The sequence below is a fragment of the Aphelocoma coerulescens genome, chromosome 7, assembly GCF_041296385.1.
Source record: "Aphelocoma coerulescens isolate FSJ_1873_10779 chromosome 7, UR_Acoe_1.0, whole genome shotgun sequence".
Lineage (NCBI taxonomy): Eukaryota > Metazoa > Chordata > Aves > Passeriformes > Corvidae > Aphelocoma > Aphelocoma coerulescens.
Window position 1 is genome coordinate 17,814,006 of NC_091021.1, and position 19,813 is coordinate 17,833,818.

At 40.0% G+C, this 19,813-nt stretch overlaps 1 protein-coding gene across 4 annotated transcripts in view; it reads left to right on the forward strand.

Annotated features, from left to right (window-relative positions):
• CHN1 (chimerin 1) overlaps positions 1-19,813 on the forward strand; it is a 98,710-nt gene that overhangs the window by 10,291 nt on the left and 68,606 nt on the right. For 2 of the 4 annotated variants that reach the window (XM_069020614.1, XM_069020613.1), the window contains 2 exons: positions 13,758-13,796; positions 17,088-17,143. In XM_069020614.1, the coding sequence (XP_068876715.1) occupies positions 13,758-13,796; positions 17,088-17,143 (95 nt within the window). Of the gene's footprint in view, positions 1-13,757; positions 13,797-17,087; positions 17,144-17,369; positions 17,480-19,813 lie in introns of those variants that run through there. The other 2 variants (XM_069020616.1, XM_069020617.1) reach the window with 2 other exon arrangements.

Here is a 19,813-nt window from a genome sequence, read left to right on the forward strand (position 1 = left end):
AATGATTTCACAGTTGCTGGAAATTGTGCTCATAAAATTCTATTTATTCCTGTGTGAGTCTAATTTCCATGATCTATTTTGATACATTCATACCTGAATTTATTTTTGTAACTTTATTAGCAGTTCTGTGATAAGCATCATGGAAGGCTGGTTTGCTTTTGGTTAAAATATTGTTAATGCTGACAGGATGTGATAAAGTGGTCTGTTTTTCATGTGACTGAATCTTAGTCCCTTGGGAGAATGCATTAGGAAAACTGCATCCTCTGGTTGTGGGCCTCTGAAGAAGCTGCAGGCTAGACCTTCCTGCTCACAGTGAGCAGGTAACTTCCTTTTGGCCTCTGTCAGTTCTACAAGGAAGCCCACTGTCACATCAAGCTTTGGAGCAGGTGGCAGGATCTGGCTCTGCTGAAAACATCACATGGTTGGGTGTGGATACTCCTGGTGCTGATGGGAAGTGGTGATTTCCTCTCTGCTACAGTCCTCATCTTCATCTCCTTCTTGCTTCCTTTGTTGCAAGAGCAGTCTTGCCATTGAAGAAGCTGAAATAAAAATACATGTATTCTGTTCTTGATCAGAAACTGAATCTCCCAAGGCAGCTTGCTTGTGTGAAATTTCACTGTAAAAGTAAAGGTAAAACTCTGCTTCCTAAACACTAGAATTGTTTTGTTGCCCACTGCATTGTGGTGTGCTACCACAGCTAGAGAACCACAATTGCAACCATTTAAATTAAACAGCAGGTACAATAGAGTGTCATAGAATCACAGAGGGGTTTCAATTGGAAGGGACCTTAAAGGTCATCTAGTTTCTACACCCCTTGCTATGGCAGGGACACCTTCCACTAGATCAGAGCTCTGTCCTACCTGGCCTTGAACACTTTCAGAGGTGGGGCAGCCACAGCTTCTCTGGGCAACCTGTTCCAGTGCCTCAGCACCCTCACGGTAAAGTATTTAATGTAGGAAATTTTAGAGTACTGCTGCAGCAATGGATAAGGAGAGACTAAATTATTTCTTGTGTGGTGTAAATAGGGGACTGTGAAAAAAGTAGAACAGTTCTGAAAAACAACCCCAGTGCATTAGTACAGTACCTGACCATTCCTTTTGCTCGCATTGGCAGGGTACAAGTCAGTCTCCTCAATGCTGAATTAGTATCTGATACGTATACAGTCCAGAGCAGACTACAGACTATAAAAGTCACTGATCATTATTTGGTAGGGCCAGTCTTCCAGTGTTTTTCAGCTGTGCTTTATGGTTTCCATGTGAATCTGGATGCAATGTTTCAGTGCAATCTTGGCTCATTTTTCATTTAAAAAAAGCAGCCTACAAAAAAATACCTATACAGGATGTACTTCTTCCTCACCTCTGCCTTACAGGCAGAACAAGCATACGTGGGTATATCCTTCCAATAAAGAAAGCATGATTTTGACACAGCAATTAATTCTTCTGGTTTCCTTTTGGGGTTTTTTTGGTTTTTTTTCTTCGTGGTTTTTTGTTTGTTTGTTTGGTTGGTTTTTTTTAGTATATTTATAAATGGGACTTAACAAATGTTGAGAAAAATCTTCACTGGTTTAATAGAAACAGGAGGAGAGGAAGCTTGTCACAGCATTTGTTTCCAGTGGTGAGCTCATATGCCCATAGCTGTGCTGGTGCTGTGTTGTGGTGCTCAGGGAGCTCCTATGTATCTCTCCAATGCCACATCATGTCAAAGCAAGCTGTGGTCACAGTCCCCTCCCAGCATCCTTGTGCGCCCCTCCTCGGTGGCAGAGCAGCAAGCACAGCAGTAACTCGATGGAGCATCTCTTATTCCTTAGCTTTTGTTGAAGCTGTACCATATAAGAAGATACCCCACCCCAATCCACCTCCAGCTGCATTAGACCAAAGACGATGATTTTGTCTCAACTTGCGCTTTTGGAGGCTCAGAATTAGCAGGAGCTGAACCGTAGCCCCTGTGTCACAGCTGTCCCAAAGCGAGATGAACCCCAGGGTGGGACAGGGCATGCAGAACTCCTGGGACGGGAACTTGGGAGATGCCTCCCAAGCAGCCTCTGAGATGGGTGAGTTGCAGACTGCTCTGCCAGGGGGAGAGCTCACTCTGGCTAACTCTGCTTGTTGAGCTTTCTTCTCACTTAGAAAGGTCTGTGAGAAGCAGAAAGATCTTTTTTTATTGCTTTTTTGGTGGGGTGCTGCTGGTAGTCATGACTTTTAAATGTAAAAAAATGGCATCTTCCTTCTTCCACTGCTGTGCAAGAGCAGCTGGGGAAGACACAGGCAGGGCTTGCTGTATCTCAGAGCTGTCTTAGCATTTGCCCTTCTTTCTGTACAGAAATCTTGTGTATCAGAGTCTCTGACAATTGCTTGCAATGTTCTGCCTCACAGTAGTTCTCACCAAGCCATGTAGTCAGGCCAGGACCATTTTTAAATTATAAAATGGATTTTTGGTCTGTCACATCCTATCACTATCCTTGCATCTGTCTGTATGTGTTTTCCTGTGCTGTCAATTGCCATGATAGGGTACGTTTTATAAAGTCAAAGTGGAGCTGAAGACACCAAAAAAGCTGTTATCCAGAGAGACAATGCTGGCTGGGGGAATACTGGGTTAGTAAGACTTGGAAACAGAGATACTGATCTTTCTTTGATCTATAGGAGGACCTCTGCTTCTCTCGCCAGCTACTATTTTCTGTTTAGATGTCTTATTATGTAAAACTAAGTCTGCTTTTCACTTGTGGACATTCCATGGGATCTTAGTTCCAGTAAGGATGCTTTGATATCCTAGAAATGTAGCTAATAATTGTTGGAAACCTGTTTAATGTACTGCCATGATAACATGAGAGCTAATAACTCAAGTTTCCATTATTTGTGGACCAATTTGTCTTTCTTCTAATTAGTGGGAAAAAAGGAGAAAGAAAACAATTTCAAAACAGAGACAAGAAAACCATGAATTAATCTCCTGTAGGGGGAAAGAAACATATGGAGTTACCTGAAAAAGGACTTGGAGGTTATCTCTGAGCATTGATCACATTAAGCTTTCCAGCTATTTCTTCCATTTTTCAGGACAGTAGCAAACCTTTGTTTAGCTCTGCTTCCATGATCTCAGCAGCCTGTTCCCAGCTCCGCTGATCTGCTTTTCTCCTCCCAAGCACAGAAGGAACTGAGGACAAATGGGAACCCTCACACAGAAAACCTCTCAGTGCTTGCAGAGCTGCTAAAGCACCTCTGAGACTGTTTGGCTGCTGCTCCAGCCCCACAGTGTGCTGGGTGGTGCAGGAATGCTCCCAGAGCACAGGTTCTCCATGGACTGGTCCTGCTCTCTCTTCTTTGTCTGGTTCCTGCCTAGTGCAGCAGATGAGCCTGCCAAGGAGGAAAACATTATGAAAAAGATGGTTGTAATGCTATAAACGGGGAGGTGCTGTTGGGTGAATACCTTTCACCATAGTTCTTTGACTGCAGTTACAATAGTGAGCCATGGAATTGCCAAAAAGTAATGTGAAGTTTTTGGCTTTTCTCCCTGGAACATCCTAATTCGTTTCATTGGACGTCTCTTGGATGTTCTCTATGAGATTAGGAAGAGGTAAAGAGTGATACATCTTTCAGAGTGGGGAGAAGCTTACAGCAATTGGAGAATGCCTTTTGGAATAAAAACTTAAATTCAAATTAAAAGAAAAGGCATCCCACCACATTGTTTCCATTTCCTGTCTCAGACCCTGCCAATAATTTTTTTTAGGACTTAACTTCATGACACTATGAAAAACAATAATGATCCTGGGCAGGGGTACTTCACTTGGTAGTTGCATCTGTTCTGGAAATAAGGACGTAAATACAAACCATATTTTTGCCTGAGCTAGTGGCGTGTGTTATTGACAACTGTTTTAGAAAATGAAAAATCTGTTTGTAATAGGAATCATAATAGGTTCGTTATAACTTGATGGTCTAAGAGTTTAAATGGGTCAAGTTTGAGGATGGAGAGGCTACATCTATTTGACCATCTGACACAGTTAGAGAGACATGCTTTGGAACATGTGAGTCTGTCTTGATGCCAGTTATAACAGCAGTCAGAAATCAGAGCTGCTCTTAATTTTCTGTGGAAGGCCCTGATTTTTGCCTGGGCTGCTAATGGGTGGTTTGGCTTAGTTTTTTCTTACCCCAGGAGGCTGATGAATGCACAACAGCTATCTTGGTCTAAAATGCAAGGGTAGACAAGTTCTCAGCAGGTTTTTAGCAATGGATAGGGTGGCAGAGTCAGTCTTGTGCTCTTTTATTGAGGTTTAGCTTTTGGTAAAGCTACAACACTACTTAAAGGTGTATTTTAGATCAGGAAAGTGAACTTATATTCCTTATCTTGGTGTTGTGTGTGGAAAAACAATTCAAAGCAACCAAGCAAACAGTGACAAAGCATGTCTCCCCATCCAGCAAATTAGGGCATTATGCAGTGGATGGAGGGGTTGTATTTCAAAAGTGCTTGTTCTTTTTTTTAGGGTCTTTTCTGCTCAACTTTGACTGGACAGACATTGTATTCAGGGGAGAAGATTAATTTACAGCTAGAAGATACTTTTACACCATATCATGTTGTTCTTTTTCACTAGTAGGGTAACTGTTCAGAATATTTGTGTAATCAAGCTCCAATCAATATTCCCTGTTAGATGTGTTAGAGAAATGAAGACAAAAACTAATTTTGTGAATGCTGTGAGGCTGTGACTATAACAATTGTCACTGGCTTGAAGTTATGGTAAAACTGATGTTCCCTTGTTAGTATTATTAATGTTTGGAAAAAGTGAAGCAAGCAGTGGGAAATGAGCTTTGTCTCTGTGCAGGCAGACTTTTAAAATAGGAGACACAGAAGGATTTGCCAAAGAAACAATAGGAAAGGAAATGTCGAAGGGTAGATGTTTTCTCCTGTATTGTCCCTTGTCGGGGTTGGAATAAGAGCAATAGCCTCAATAGATATTTCTCCAGCCTTCCTTGTGAACTTCACTGGCCATGACCAAAACAGTGTCTACAAAAAACCAGTCTGGATTTAAAAGCAAAATTTGATTACAGTATTCAAGTTTGTGTTACCTGACATTAATCTGAATTTACAGTAAACAAGAGTTTGCTGTGCTGATCTAAAAGATACTTGGAAAAATTTCCTATTAAATCTAATAGAGGTAATTCATCCAAAAAAGGCCTATTTCTGAAAATTTTGACCTTGCAAAATTAGTTTGCAATAGACCTTTTAAATAACCCATAGGGAGGATGGGAAACTGCCAAAGTCATTGATCCAGCACTTCAGGCCTGCAGTCAGAGACAGTTTTGTCACAATAAATTAAAAAAAAAAAAAAAAGACAGGCTGTTTTTCTTTTAAATAGATAATTAGAGGGGCATATTTGATTTTGACAACATCATCAGTTGGAAGTTGTTTGCTGTGTAAATTAGACATTTCAGGATATATGCGAGCTATCATAACTCCTGGTGGTGATGTCAATGAGAGGGTTACAAGACAGCCTTTGGCCTGACTCAGTTGTTACACCTGCAGCTGACCTGCAGAGCCATGTCAGGAAGCAATTCCCATCGTGTCTGTCTTGTCTTAGAGAGCAAAGGTGGTGTTCCCAGTAATACTGAAAATCAGCAGCAGCCTGTTGTCTGGAGACTGAGATAGCCCCCTGGAAACAGAAAGCAACGTTAAATTCTGTCTTTATTAAATGCCCACAAGGTGGCTCTTGTCATCTTTTTATCTCTCTGAGACCCAAATTTTTACACTTTCAGCAACACTAAGAAATAATACTAGATGTTTGGAAATTTATCTTAAACAGTAAGCTACCTGTGCTTTCAGGGGGTATTTCCCCACTCCTCCATTAAACTACTGCCTAGAGAAAAACAGCTGTGTTTTGCTTGTTGTCATTGCATCTGTGAAAATTTCACCTTAAAATTTGAGATTAATTTTCATTTTTTTGCTGTAAAGGAGTTTTAAAAAAATTATTTCTCATTACTCATGCAGTCATATGCCATCTATCTGGCAAAGAGGAGAAAAAATGAATACTTGCTTCCCTTGATTTGGTTAAATGAAAATCTAGAAAGGAATGATTTGCAGCCTGGTCTAATCACTTAGAGGATGAATTCATTTCACTGCAGCAGTGCTTGTGATGAGCAAGATATTACTTCTTAAAATTTCCCATCATTCATAAAGAGGCAATAATAATAGACCTGCTCATAAAAGGCATTGAACTCTGGCTGTTTTCAGTGGGTCTCTCATTCAACCCCATTAGAAGCATTCCCACAGAATTTATTGTTGCCAGATCAGACTTTTGTAGAAACAGGATGGCAATGTGATCCCTTTTTTTTCCCCATCAAGACTGATGTAATTATCAGAGCATGCCCTTCTTTAACCCCCTTCACTTTTGCTGAGTGTGCTTTCTTGTCTCCCCCTTGGTCACATCAGAGAAATGCCATTAGCCTGTGTAGCTTTCTGGGGCATTGTTCACACTGACTTTCTCTTAATCATTTTTTCTCCAGTAATAATTAGAAACCTAATTGTACTTTGTTGGAGTGGTAAAAGCAAAAGCATGAGAGGATAAAAGAGCAAATAAAAAATAAAATGTCCTATTAAAAATTCCTGGAGCACAGTGTGTGTGACGTGGTGCCATCTTGCAGCTGAAGGGATGCTTTCATTATTGATGCCTGTTCTCAGGGATTTGCACCTTTCCCTTAGACTGAATTTTGCTCTTGCTCTCCTCCCAGATGGGAATGCCTTTGAAAAAGAAAAGAAAATACATTGAACTGTTTTCTTGCTTAGATAACTGAAACATCATTTAATTTTAAAAGTCCAAAGCATTTAAAAGACCACATGCATTGTAATTTATGGGCACTGAGGAGTGTAGTAGCTACCTGTGCCAAAGGGCAAGGCAAAGGAGTAAAAGACTTTGTGTAGGAAGAGTTGTCGCTGGTGGCTGTCGCCTCTACCCACAAGCTTGGGCACATCCCTGTGGGTGGATGGCTTTAGTGGTGGAGTGCCTTTCTTGTGTGCCAGCTTTCCCAGGGCTGGCCTGGGAGCAGCTGGGTGCGCTTGAGCTGGCTGCCTGTGACCTCTGCTGGCAAATTGCCATCTCCTGGAGGAGAGGAACCATGGAAGCTGGCGATAGCTCCTTTTTAGACCTAGAGGTAATTCATCTCTGTAGTCAGACTGGGATTTAGTTGGCATTTAGCAGCTACCTCACTCCAGCTCCCCATCACGGCGGGTTGTGTCAGCACCATGTTGGGCTCAGAGCAGGGGGTGTTCTGCTGGGAGGATTTGCTGTCTGTGCACCACTGGGGTGCATGCTGAGCTCGAACATCTGCCAGCATGTTAAACTGGATGCCTGTCTGATGTCTTTTCCCTACGTGGAGAAGGTGGAGAAAATCTGTGGTGGTTTATTTGGAGACTTGCACTGTAGCTCCTTACAGCAATGGTGTCTTAGGAGGAGCCTTGATATGTCTAAAAGTTTTCAAAGCTTTTTTTTTTTTCTTAATTCAAAGGAAATCATATGCCAAAAATAACATTAAAGTAGCATCAAAGACTCAGTAACAGTCTAGAGGTATTAATCATCATTGCTGAGTGTCATACAGTATATTGTACATTCAGGAATTGGCAGAAATGTGGTGCTTATTGCCTGGGGTGTTCTCAGCCCTGCGGGGATCTTCCCATAAACAAAGGAAACTCTGTGATGCCCTGGTTGTGAAACCCTAAGTGTTTTCTGCACGGCCCCAGGCCATATGTGCCATCAGGTTCTTGTCATTAATGTCTTTGTTTTAAGGCACTAACAGAGCAACGTTACATTTGGGTTAACATAATTTATTCAGTGACTTTTAAACCCCGGCTTTTTTTGTAAAATAACAGTGTAAGAGGTTTTGTTTAAGAGAAAAGGAATATTCCAAAAAGTTGCATGACATATCTTTAAAAATGTTCTGTAAGTCTGTGCAAGATATTTTGGTCAGAAATAGTTTGTTGCCCCTTTGCTTTGGGAAAGTGAAGGCAGGACAGAATTGAGCCAGAGGATCATTTCCTTTTTTGTATTCATGTGGAGGACTTAAATGCTGAAAAAGTATTTGTTTCTAAGAAAACATTCCTTGCCAGGTAAGAAAGCCTGACCACAGCTTTCTGTGTTGTTTATTGACACCGACTGAAGTGCAGTTTTCTGCAGCCTTTGGCAGCTGTGTGTGGCCCCCTGAAGCCGGGGGGGGGGGGTGAGTTGGTTTCCACAGGACCTCATGTAATGGGCAGTGGCCACGCATGTGACACTTGCTCTTTGCATCAAGGTCCTGCTCCTGCCCACCACCCCATTACCGATTGTCATTTAACTTACTGCTCCTGGTAGCAGAGGGGTGGAAAGAGGCTTTGTGGAAAGAAAGGGGCATCCTAAGGTCTTGTCTGGGAGTGACAAAGGATGTTTGGTGTGTGCCCCTTACTTCTTCAGCACACATGGTAAAGACAGGGATGGTTTGGTGTTTTCTGCACCCTCCACCCTGCTGCCCCTTTCCAGAAGCTACCTGGCATCATCTTCCCCTCCTGCTGCCAGCTGCACAGGGACTTCTGCAAAACACTTCCAGTGCTGCTGCAGCCAAGGATCAGCTTCTCATATTTACCCTGAAACCATGGAGTTGTAGCCCATCTGTTTTAGTGCTGCTGCCTAGGGCAGTGGCTGTATTCGTCCTTCAATTAACTCAGTGCTGTTTGAGTTTTATTTTGGTTGGAGTGTGTAAAAGCCCTAACTGCTAGGGCCTGCTTGGCTGCTGCTGAAAACATTTTGTGATGGCTTGAGTTTAGTTTCTGAAATGCTGTTGGCACTTGTACTCTGAAAGACAGAGAAGAAATTACATTTTCTGTTCAACTGCACTGTTTTTTGTGGCTTGAGAATCTCACCAGCAAATAAATCACGGCTTTGTTTCTCTAAGTCAAGTGATTTTTTAATGTGCATCCTTTGGGCCTAGAAAAGGTGCTAATAAGGAAGATCTGAGGGCTGAAGAGGAATTTTCTAGAAGTTGCTTTTCAGGCACAAAAAGGAGTCTGTTGTATGGGTCAGCAACTGGCCATATCCGCTGGGCTGGTTGTGAATCTCTCCAGGAGTTAATTTTTGACACATGTTGCTGCCAAACAAAGCAAGATTAGCATCTTACAACACATACTTTTTGGTTAGTGCCTAGGCTGCAGCTTACAGGAGAATGTTTATACTTTCTTGCATCTTTTAATGTTTGTGACTTACACCAGTCTTTGGCCCTAGATCAGTTCAGAGCATGAAATCAGACGTTTTTTTCTCCTGATCATGTTGGTATTTGGTCCACATGGCTGAGAACTGGCCTCTTCCACAAAGTTCACCACCTGAGGCCTCACCTGTATTCAACAGAGATATTAGCAAATAAAATTAAAAGTTGGCATAAGAGCTGCTGTGTCAGCAGATAGATGATTATTTCTTCCCAGACAGCATTAACCTCTGATGTTAGAGATGACCAAGCTGCAGGTACTGATGGCTAGTAAAAGAAAACTAAAATTGAATTCTCTACAGGTAATCTCTCTGTAAGTCCTATGTTGCAGAGTTAAGCTGCTGCTGCTCCTCTACTGCAGAGCTGGCTAATCTCCATAGGGAGAGAAACAGCCATTTCAAGCAGAGGTAAACATTTTTATTCTTTCTTTAAAAGGAATACACAAAGACAAGCACTCTAAACAATTTGAGGCAATAAGTAACAGTTTTCATATCTGCAGTTAAAGTGTACACTCTGAAAGTACTGCAGTTGTCCAGATTTATATAGTGTATAAAGTAGGAGTGGGTAAGAAAGAAGCAAAATAATGAAGGGAAATGCTACATTGTAATGTCACAATTAGTCACATTTGTGTTTATGGAAAATCTGAGGTGTTCTCCTAGTGTTTGTGTCTGTATATGAACTTCTAAATGGCTGTATGATTGTCTATTGGCAGAAGCCCATTTCTGTGAAAATGAGTATTTCTGATGGTCAGTCTGTGCTTTTCAATTCTTAATTGCAGGTGATTCATGCTCAGGATGCATAGGTTCCTTTTTTTTTTCCCCCTTCATGAATTGGTGTGCTCAAAGCAGGGCCTGCTGGACCCAGAGAGCAATGCTGCCCACTGTGACATTTCTGGCTGTTGCCAGAAGCTGCCTGTTCTGCTTTTCTGGGCTCTCTGTCTCTGTTTTCTCTGAATTTAAGCAAATTGCAAGGAACCTTTGAGTAGAGATGAGATGAGACAAGATGGCTTGAGAATGAGGTGCTGAGCAGATAGAGTGGGATGGATAGGTGAGTCCTAACAGGACAACATTGGGAAGCAAACCAAAGCACAGCTTAAGGATGAGGGGAGAGGTCTTGCATGCAGATGGAGATTGCTAAGGCTGGGGGAAGGCAAAGTCCTGGAAGAGACAGGAGTGTGTTTGTGAGTAAAGAAGATGATGGCAAGGAAGTGCTGAGTATCCCGAATTTCTCCTGTGCTCAGAATATAAGGAAAGGAAAGGTAGATCTTCAAGAAACATTGCACTTCTGAATGGATTGAAACAAAGTGAGAAAGGATGAGCTACTTGGATCACGTCATCCTCAGGATTCGACCTATGTGAACTGACAGCATTAAATATTGCTTGTATAAACTGCCAAAGTAAGAACAAACACTGTGTCTGAGTTGCTCTGAGTAAAGTTGGTATAACAGTACTTGTCAGAAGCTTTATAGAAAGCTGAAGAAAAGTGTTTACTGTCTTAACATGGTAAATTTGGCTTGTGGGAAATCTGTGTTGTTTTTAAGTACATATGATCTGCACTGTGTATGTAACCCAGCTAATTCTGAGTGAAAGTATCTGTCAGCTTGAAACTGGTCTCAGTTTGAAATTGCAATTTATGTACATGGACAGTGTCTCTGATCGAAAATGTCCTTGCTGATGGGAGTGCCTTTGTACTGACAAAAATCTGACCAATGCTGGTAGGATCACATCTGGACAGAGCTGATAGCATCAGCTTATGTATTTATGTTTTCTGTAGTGCTCTAGGCCTTTGGAGAAGAGCAGCTTTAAGCTGAATTGCATCTCACTTAGGCCAGAAAATACCGTTAAGATAGAACCTGATGCACAGCTTGTAGAAAATGATTTTATCGTGGAAACATTTAGCAGAGCTGAGTTACTGTGAAAAAATCTGAGAACTGACAGTGTAGAGTTTACTGCATTAATTAGGAAGTGCTGCAGCATTAGTGAGAAAATGTATTTTGGATTCCACATTTTCTGTGGGTTTTTTAATCAGGCCTGTAAGTGCTTTTCAGATGCCTAATTGGAGATGCCATACGTGGAAGCCTGTACTATCTGAAAATCAAACCCTTTTCCTGATAATGCATTTCCAAATACTTTTTGTGTATCAGATAAGACCACATCAGTTAACCTTTAAAAACAGCTAACTAATAGACAGGGTTGGTGTTTATGCTTATTCTATTTCATCCAGTGTAGTAGGTTAGTTTTTGTAATAGAAACATTCTTGCTCAGCAACACACACTACAGACCCTCTGCTTCACTGTTTCACTGTGCTTGTACTTGCTACTACACTGGTTTATATTAGATAACTTTTTTTTAAAATCACAATAGAAATGACCTTTTGTTTTTTCATTACCTCGTGTGGGATGGCTGGAGGGTATTCTCACACTGTAAAGGCAATAAAGCTCACCGACAGATTTTTTTCTAACAAAATCTTTGTGCACAGCTGCATAACATAAATCATTCCTTCCCATTTCTGAATGTTAGATATTTGTTGTATGAAAGTAACTGCTGTTCTTGCCTGACTTTAACAAGGTTTGAGGTATTTTGTTTGGCACAAATATTGTCGCTTTTTAGTTTTATAACCATACTGCCCTTAGTTGTAACAATTGCATGGCTTGAGTGTGAGCAAGATTAGACTGCCAAGGTGTTTGTATTTTCGTAACAGTCAGCTCATATTTTAAAAATACAGTATGTGTTGTCCTTTACTTAAATTATTTATTTGTAAATTCAACTAGTGCATATATTGCCAGAACCCAGAGCACATCAAAAGCAAATTCAGGTAGTAGAAGAGTTGTCTTCTGGGACCAAAGTAATGCTTTTTACTTACAAATCTGGCCCCTTTTCCATGTGACATTGCATTGCTAAGCGATCATGTTACAATGCTTCTGGAATGAATCGACTTGCACTGCCTTAATTAAAGGTATCAAAGCAGGAATGAATAACCCTGGCTGCATCTGTTGCTGCTGATTTGGTTTTACTGCCACAGTGAAGCACAAGCTGCTTAAGGTCTCTCTGCAGATTCAAGGTGTTCTTGCTGATCTGCAGGATGTGGTAGAGCATCTGCAGGACCTTCCAAAGATCAAACCCCATCATATTCAGGGGGATGGCAGTTTAACTGAGTGCTGCCTCAATAATAAAGTCATAATGAATTGTATTTATAAAACCCACTGCCACCGAGGTAGTCTGCAAGGACTGCACCCTCTTCATGTGTAGAGCTAAAATACAGGGTAAAAAATTGAACAAAATTGCAGTGCAGTTAGGGCAGAGAGTGTTCTGGGAGGGTCTGGAAAAGTCTGTGCCAATTAAGCTGGAAAATATCTCATTCCACTAAGCTGTATTTTAGAGATTCTATGTGTGAGAGATGGACTACAGCAAGTATCTGAAGAAGACAGATTGTGTACTCTAAGGGGAAGCAAAGCAAAATCCTTTCCCAGCTTCAGGCTCAATTTTGATGGCCTTAAGGACTCTCAAGTGGAGATGCCACTCAGGCCAAAATTCAAGCAACAGTTTCCCAGATTGCTTGATCTTTATGTAACCTTACAATAAAAGCTAGAAATTCGTGTTTTGTTGGATTCAGCAGGTAGTTCCAGTGAGCAGACAATTGCAAACAGAGCTCAGGCAGGAACGCTGCAGTCGGAAGTGGCTTCAGACAGCAATGCTGGCTGTGTGGGTGGCTCAGCTTGTGACCCTGTGGTGTGATGAGGATGGAAAAACTCATCAGCTCCAAGGCAGATAAGCACAGCATCTTGCAGAAAGCCTCGCTGACTTGTGGCATCAGAACTGAAGCTGGTCAGAGCAGTAAAACAGTGGATCAGAGTCGAAGTTTGCAACATAGCCCTGAGCTCAAAATGTCAGATCAGTTGTAAAGCAAGTCATAAGGGTGACAGAACTTAGAAGATGTTGGGATTTTATTTCTTAAAAATTTGATTTGAGAATTAAAATTTGGGATTAGAAATATGTTGGTACTTTTAATATATACTCACTACTTCCAAAAAGAGCTTGTACTCAGTTTAAAAAAAAAAACAACCTCCTTTTTTCCAAAATATTTTGCAGTCCTTGCATACTCTGATTTTATTTTAGCAGTGTTAATTGCCATCCAGAAGAGGAAAAACCTAATGGCAGGAATAAGTTGCATGGAAACTCATTTATTGGAATTTAAATTGAGATTGAAAAAATCTTTCTGGTGTAGTTTAAAATGGAATTTATAGATATATACATAGCAAAATAATATATATTCTCCTTCCTCCTCACAGTATGTTGGCTTCTGATCTGCATGTTTGCAATTTTTCAAATGTGTTTCTATAGTTTCAGTTCTAGCTAGATAAAGAAAATACCTTTTCACATTTTTAGTTTAGGTAAAAAGGGGGAAATCTTAACAAGTTGTTCTATACTCTAATAGTAAAAAGGAAGTTTAGAACCTAGGTGCCATATTATCTTAATAATTCTGCAAGTGCTTCTGCGGTTATTTCTGTGTTGAAGTGTTTCCAACAAAACATCAAGATTTTTTGTTTTCTTTCAGATACTGATGAATACAGACCACCTGTTTGGAAATCTTACTGTAAGTATCTCAGCGTTTTGGGGTTTTTTTCCAAGTCAGAGCTGGAAAACTTTCAGTTTGATTCTTTAAAAGACTCATTTCTCTTTTCATCAGAAAGTGAGTTTAAGCCTCAAAGGGGTTCATTTCTGTTTAGAGGTAGGTGCAGTCGAACTACCCTCCAGGACAAGTCAGCATAGATTATTTGGAGGAGTAGATTCTCTGCCCCTTATTAACATAAGTTGTCCCACTCCTGGTTGGTCTCACTCATAGTAGTTTGTCTGTCTAGACCAGGGCTTACATAAGCTCCATTCATGCCTTAAATTTTGTATCCTTGCAAACTCCTAGGGCTCCTGTGATCTAGTACCTTGCATCACTACAGCTGAGCTTGAGCTGGTTAAAAAACCTCAAAATAAACTCTTTTCCTCAGGAATTTGCTGATGTATTAAAATGAGAGCATTTGTTTGGCCTGGTGTGACAAATCACAAGCAGGTTTTTTGAAGCCCTGACTAGAAGGGCCTGGTTTGCTTCTAACCTGCCTGTGCTCTGCAGTTCTTGGTGTGTGTGCCCTAGCCCAGGGGGAGCTGGCCTTGCAGGCTGCCTTAGTCAGGTGTGCAGGGCAGCAGTCCAGGTGCCTTGCCCTGAGATCAGAGTGCCACTCTCTTGGGAACTTCACAACTTGCTGTTTTCATTTCAAAAAACAAACCCAAACCAAACCAAATAAACCACACCCACAAAAAAGCAAACAGCCATTTTTAAATGCAAAGGAATTCCGTGTAAAGGAATGACCTGTAGTTTGGCTGTGCTAATGGAGGTTTAGTGACATGAAAGACAGCATGAGAAAAATGTAAAAGAGCATTGTAACTTCCCACAGTGCCTCACCTTTAAATTCTAGTTCTTTATAGATAGAAAATTCAAAATGTGAGGCATTTTGAGACTTGAACCACAGCAAGACAGAAGAGTCTTCTGTGAAAAGCAGATTTTGAAAACAGAATGTTTGTGTGTATAACACACTTAACAGTTTAGGGATGTCAGACTTACATTTGCATTACTTTGTATATATTCAGCTTGGTGTCTTCAGTCTGGATAAAGAGATTTTTACTCAAGCAACATTTCACATCAAGAAAATGTTTGCTCTCTAAAGGTTGAGGAGATTTAGTACTTGAGAAAATGTAGTTATTTCAAAAGGTTTCCATCCTGCTGTGGGAGACTTTTCAGTTAGAGATGTGGAATTAAAGGCTTGGTGAGAACCATGGTTAGAAAGACAGCAAGTGTAAGAGGGCAGATTCAATTATTTTTTTCAGCTCTGTACCTTCTGTGAACTCAGGGAACTACTGCTTCCTTGTTCAGTTTATTGCATGCCATAATCTATAACAGGGAGGTTCAACCTCTCTAATACCGGATCTTTATTGGCAGCTTGACAGCAGCTGAAAGCCTGGGCACGTGCAAATGCATGTGCACCCACTTTCCAACATGGTTTGCATGTATGGTTTGTGTGCACCCACTCTCCTACAACATCATGGTTTGCCTGCCATGGTGAACCTTCCTGTGGTTCAGAAGTAAGCTCTGAATCCTGAGGTTTGATTAGATTTCTGTCTCATGGCAGATGAAGAGGAATGTCTTGTTTGACTTCCCTGGCAATAATTACAGCAAGGAAACTGGTGTTGAACAGTCTGAATTGCATACATCAATTAGAGGAGGAGGGGTAGGAGTCCTGTTTTGTAACTTAGCTAGTCAACTTGCTGTGCTTCTTACTAGAAGAGAAGAAAGGTACTGCCATTGGTGAAAAAGAGTTTCCTTTCAGAAAATCTTTTCATCCTGGCTTGAAGTAAGGTGGGAAACTGTTTTCAGCCAGTTTCTGTGGAGCATGCTGATTGTGGGTCTCCACTGCTCTTTTTTGAAATTCAGAAAAGTCTTTACTTGCTCTTTGATTTTATTTTTTTTTCCTTTGAACTTGGTGCTGCAGTTCTCAGAGTTACATATGGACGAGGTCCAGTGCCATCAGATACAACTTTTACAATGGAAGCTAGGGAATCTGTGTGCTGGCAATGTAAATGGTCATGCTATACTTAAAATGATACTTGCAGTTTTATATACCAATGTGGGGTTGTTCATCACTTGCAAAAATAATTTTCGTATTACCAGTACAGTATGGAAATGACTGATTTTAGTAACAACAGGAAAAACCATTAGGATTTTTTATTTGGAACAGAGAGAGTATTTTTTCCAGTTTATCTTATGATTCTGTGATCATTGGGCATCTTGCCATTTTCTCCATTCCCATGTAGCTTGATACATAAATACAGCATTTGCCAGTGGAAAAGACTTGGGATCAAATGAGAATTGTAATGAAGTCAAATTGTATCAGTTGAATTAATGTGTGGTCTTATTATCTGAAGAAGGTGATAGCAAATGTTATTAGACCTTGGTTTTAGTACTAATGATTGAAGCATAATTTAATTTTGAAAGATTACAATTCCAAATGTCCATTTTGCCAGTTATAATGTACTATTGAAATACTAACTTAGTGTTGACAGCCTCATTTTGAAGGTGGCTTGCCAAACTAGATTCAGTTGGGATGGAAGTTGAAAGTTATTCCTTTGGTATTATACTAAAAAGTCTGCACATACTGGTAGCATTAAATTTACATCTGGTTCAAAAAATCTGTTCTGCCTTGATAGAGCTTATTTTAAAAATAGAGAAAAAGGAGGAGGGAAGATGTAAATGTAAGTAAGTGTATGTCATAATCTGGGCCTTAGCTAGTTTATGCTGCTACTCAACTCGTTATGTTTTGCAGATCTTCAGATCTGCAAATGCAAAGGCTATCTTTCTCTTTCTTCAGAAAGGTCCTCACTGAGCAATGGCAAAGGCAGAGGGTTTGATACCACACAGTTCTGAGTGATTCTTGTAAAGTCTTGACATATTGAAGGTGACTGGATGTGTGCCCAGCATAGTAGGATTGGGCTCCATCTGCTTACTGAAGAAAGTCTGACAGCTGCCTGATTTGGCATATAATGAACTTTAATTTGTGTTTATTATGATTCTTTTTCTAATCTGTTTGTTGGAAACTTGTCTGGTCTCACCTAGTTATTCCATATTACTTGATCAATTGATTGTAAAGAAAATCAATATCCCGTTTTGGCTTGCAACATTCTTTTTTTCTGACCACTTGCTAGTCAATTTTTATATCCTTGGTATCCTTGCATTAGACTTTGCAGAATGTCTCCTTGATATAAACAGCAGTGTTTAATGTTAAATGATTACCTTACACAATGATTCTGTATTAATTAGAATTTAACTTCTGCTTCCTCCCAGTATATCAGTTACAACAGGAAGCTCCCCATCCTAGAAGAATAACCTGCACTCGTGAGGTAGGTATCACAGAGTTCAGTTTTATACAGTCCAGCAATTCCATGTCTGTACTTAATTGTGTCCAGCCCAAAGAGTGGTTCCTTGGGACACTTTGTGCTGTGATTAGAGTGAGTAGCCTTGGGGGTGCTGATATTCAGAAAGCCATTTATTCTAAAAATGAAATTTAAAGGATTTTGATGTGTATCATCATTTACTGAGAATCATTTACTACTTTTCGATTCCTAGATACATGGAAACACACCTTTTCTCCTCCTTTTTGCATCAGAAATTCACAGAAGCAAGAGCAGAGCTGTACAGGGGAACTATGCACCTGTTCGTACAGACATCACTGCTAGGTGTGTAAAATAAATCATCAGAGGGAAGAGTAAAACCTCCCCTGGTGCTGTTATTTGAGTCACAGTACTTCAGACTCATTAACAGCAGGAGCTGAGCTATGCAGAGCCACAGATTTTACAGACTGAAGTGGTAACAATGGGATCCCCTCAATAGACAGTGATACAGAAGCACCTGCTCATGGGATAAGCTGTTGAGGTAGACCCCACGTTGCTACTGTGCCCTGAGCTGCCATTCAGCAGAGCAGCACCTCTCCAGGGTTGTGGTGTTGGAGGGTTTAACTGACACCAAACATTGGTGCCAGCAAGATTTAGTCATAACTACATCCATCTTGCAGCTTCAGTGAAGAACCTGGGAAACATTAATTTCAATTTCAAAAATGCTGAAATGTTAGGCAGTATTACAAAACACAGCTCTTACTGAATAACTAGAAGTTATTACATTGCTGCAATAAAACCTGAGTATTTTTGTCATGTGCCAAGAGAAAGAAAATTAATCTCTGAGATATGTTATTTGCTTCAATGTAGTGTTAAATACAGAGGGATGTAGCACTGTCTGGAGGGAACATTAATAGCTTGTAGTTTAGATCACAAGGAGGAATTCTTGATAGAATTAAGCAGGCATTTCTCTGTCATTTTTTCAAAAGTCCAAGTATAATTCTATGAAGTAGTCTGGCAATTTTCAAAATAAAATGTAGAGATTTAACAGAAATGAAGTACTGTGTTTAATGGAAGGACTCATTTTCCTCTGTTAATTTGATGTTTCTCAAAAAGGTATAGTTATAACTTACTGCACTTAAGCAAGATATAGCTACAGGAAAGAACAATACATGAATTTTGCAAGAATGATAGCAAAATTTTTTGTTTTGACAAGGATTTCTACTGTTAATGAGTGTCCAAGAAGAGGTAGTCTGGTTAAAATTGTTGTGCAGGTACCTTAGGTACATCAAATAAGGTCAGATGGACATTTGAAGGAAAGACAGTTACAGAAGATAAGATCCAAGCTGTGAAAAAATTGAAGTTTTTCCAGTTTTTTAGTCCCATTGCAACATTATTAAGAAGGTTCTGTTCTATTTTGAGTGTTCTCTATGGTACATATTTTCATTACATTAATATACAAAGTGTCTGAAGTCTTGTAAAAGCTTAGTATTACAATACAGGTTTATGATTCAGAGTGCCCTGGATAGGATAAAGTATTTTATTCCTTGCCTCCAATGGATTGTGCTTATTGTTGTAATGTGCTGTTGGATAGTTGCTTTTTCCTTCCTCTCCTCAGAAGTATTTCACTGGTGGAAGAAGTGGTAGTATGTTTGTGGTTATAGGTACACAGGCATATTGTAAAACATTGAAGGGATTTTTGGTAGCATTCTGACCCCATTTCTTGAGGTGCTGACATTACACACGTATGATCACTGTAGCCTTTTCTTTTCTGAGCCTTATCTCTGCTCAGCTCTGCTCTTGTTTACTCCTGTAGTGACAGACTTAAAGTGTAATGCTCATAAAGTAGCCTGACTCTTGTGGTGAGGGGTGAAAATTTTTCTGTTTCTTTAGTTAGATGCTGTGAGAACCTCATCTGTGAATATTTTAATTCCCACAGAATTAGAACCTTCATTTTTTGTATATATTTTGATTTCTTTAAAAGAAAAAAAAGCAAAACCAACAAAGAAATGGAAAAACCCCAAACAAACCCAAACAAATAGAAAGTACCAGCACAGTTAAGGAAATCATACAATGCTTAAGATGACAATTGTAATTATTTTGTAATTATTTGGCTGCACAAAGTATATGTACTCTGTAGTCAGGGAGATATTGTAAACTGATCAAGTAGTCTGGGATATTCAGTAAGAAATGTTGGCACTATATCCCAGGCTAGTTTGACTGCAGAGAAGGGCTTGGGGATCTTTTGCCCTAGTGGTAAGAACTCACAAGCAAATTTCATACTAAGTTCTTCTTCATAGTATTTCTTAGCTATTAGCTAATCCAGTCAAATAAGCAGACATATAAATGTGTATTCAGTATCTGAAAATTAAAAATTTTTCCTGCCTCTGGAGCGATGGAAATTGTTCAGCTATTGATCAGATACAAATTGTCCTCTTTTTAGAACAGAACAAAACAAGAAACTTGCCAGCCAAGTATAAAAGTATCTGTGTAAAGCTTCTTCAAATACGAATCACAGAGACTACTACAACTTTGTCATCCTCATTTTTTCACTGAATTTAAATTCTGTTAATTGGAAAGTTTTATTAGCTGTAATAGAGATAGTAAATTGAAAAGTTGGACTGGTTTATGAAGGAAAGTTTGCTATGGGTGAGTGGTGTCCTCTAGCCTGTTACAGTC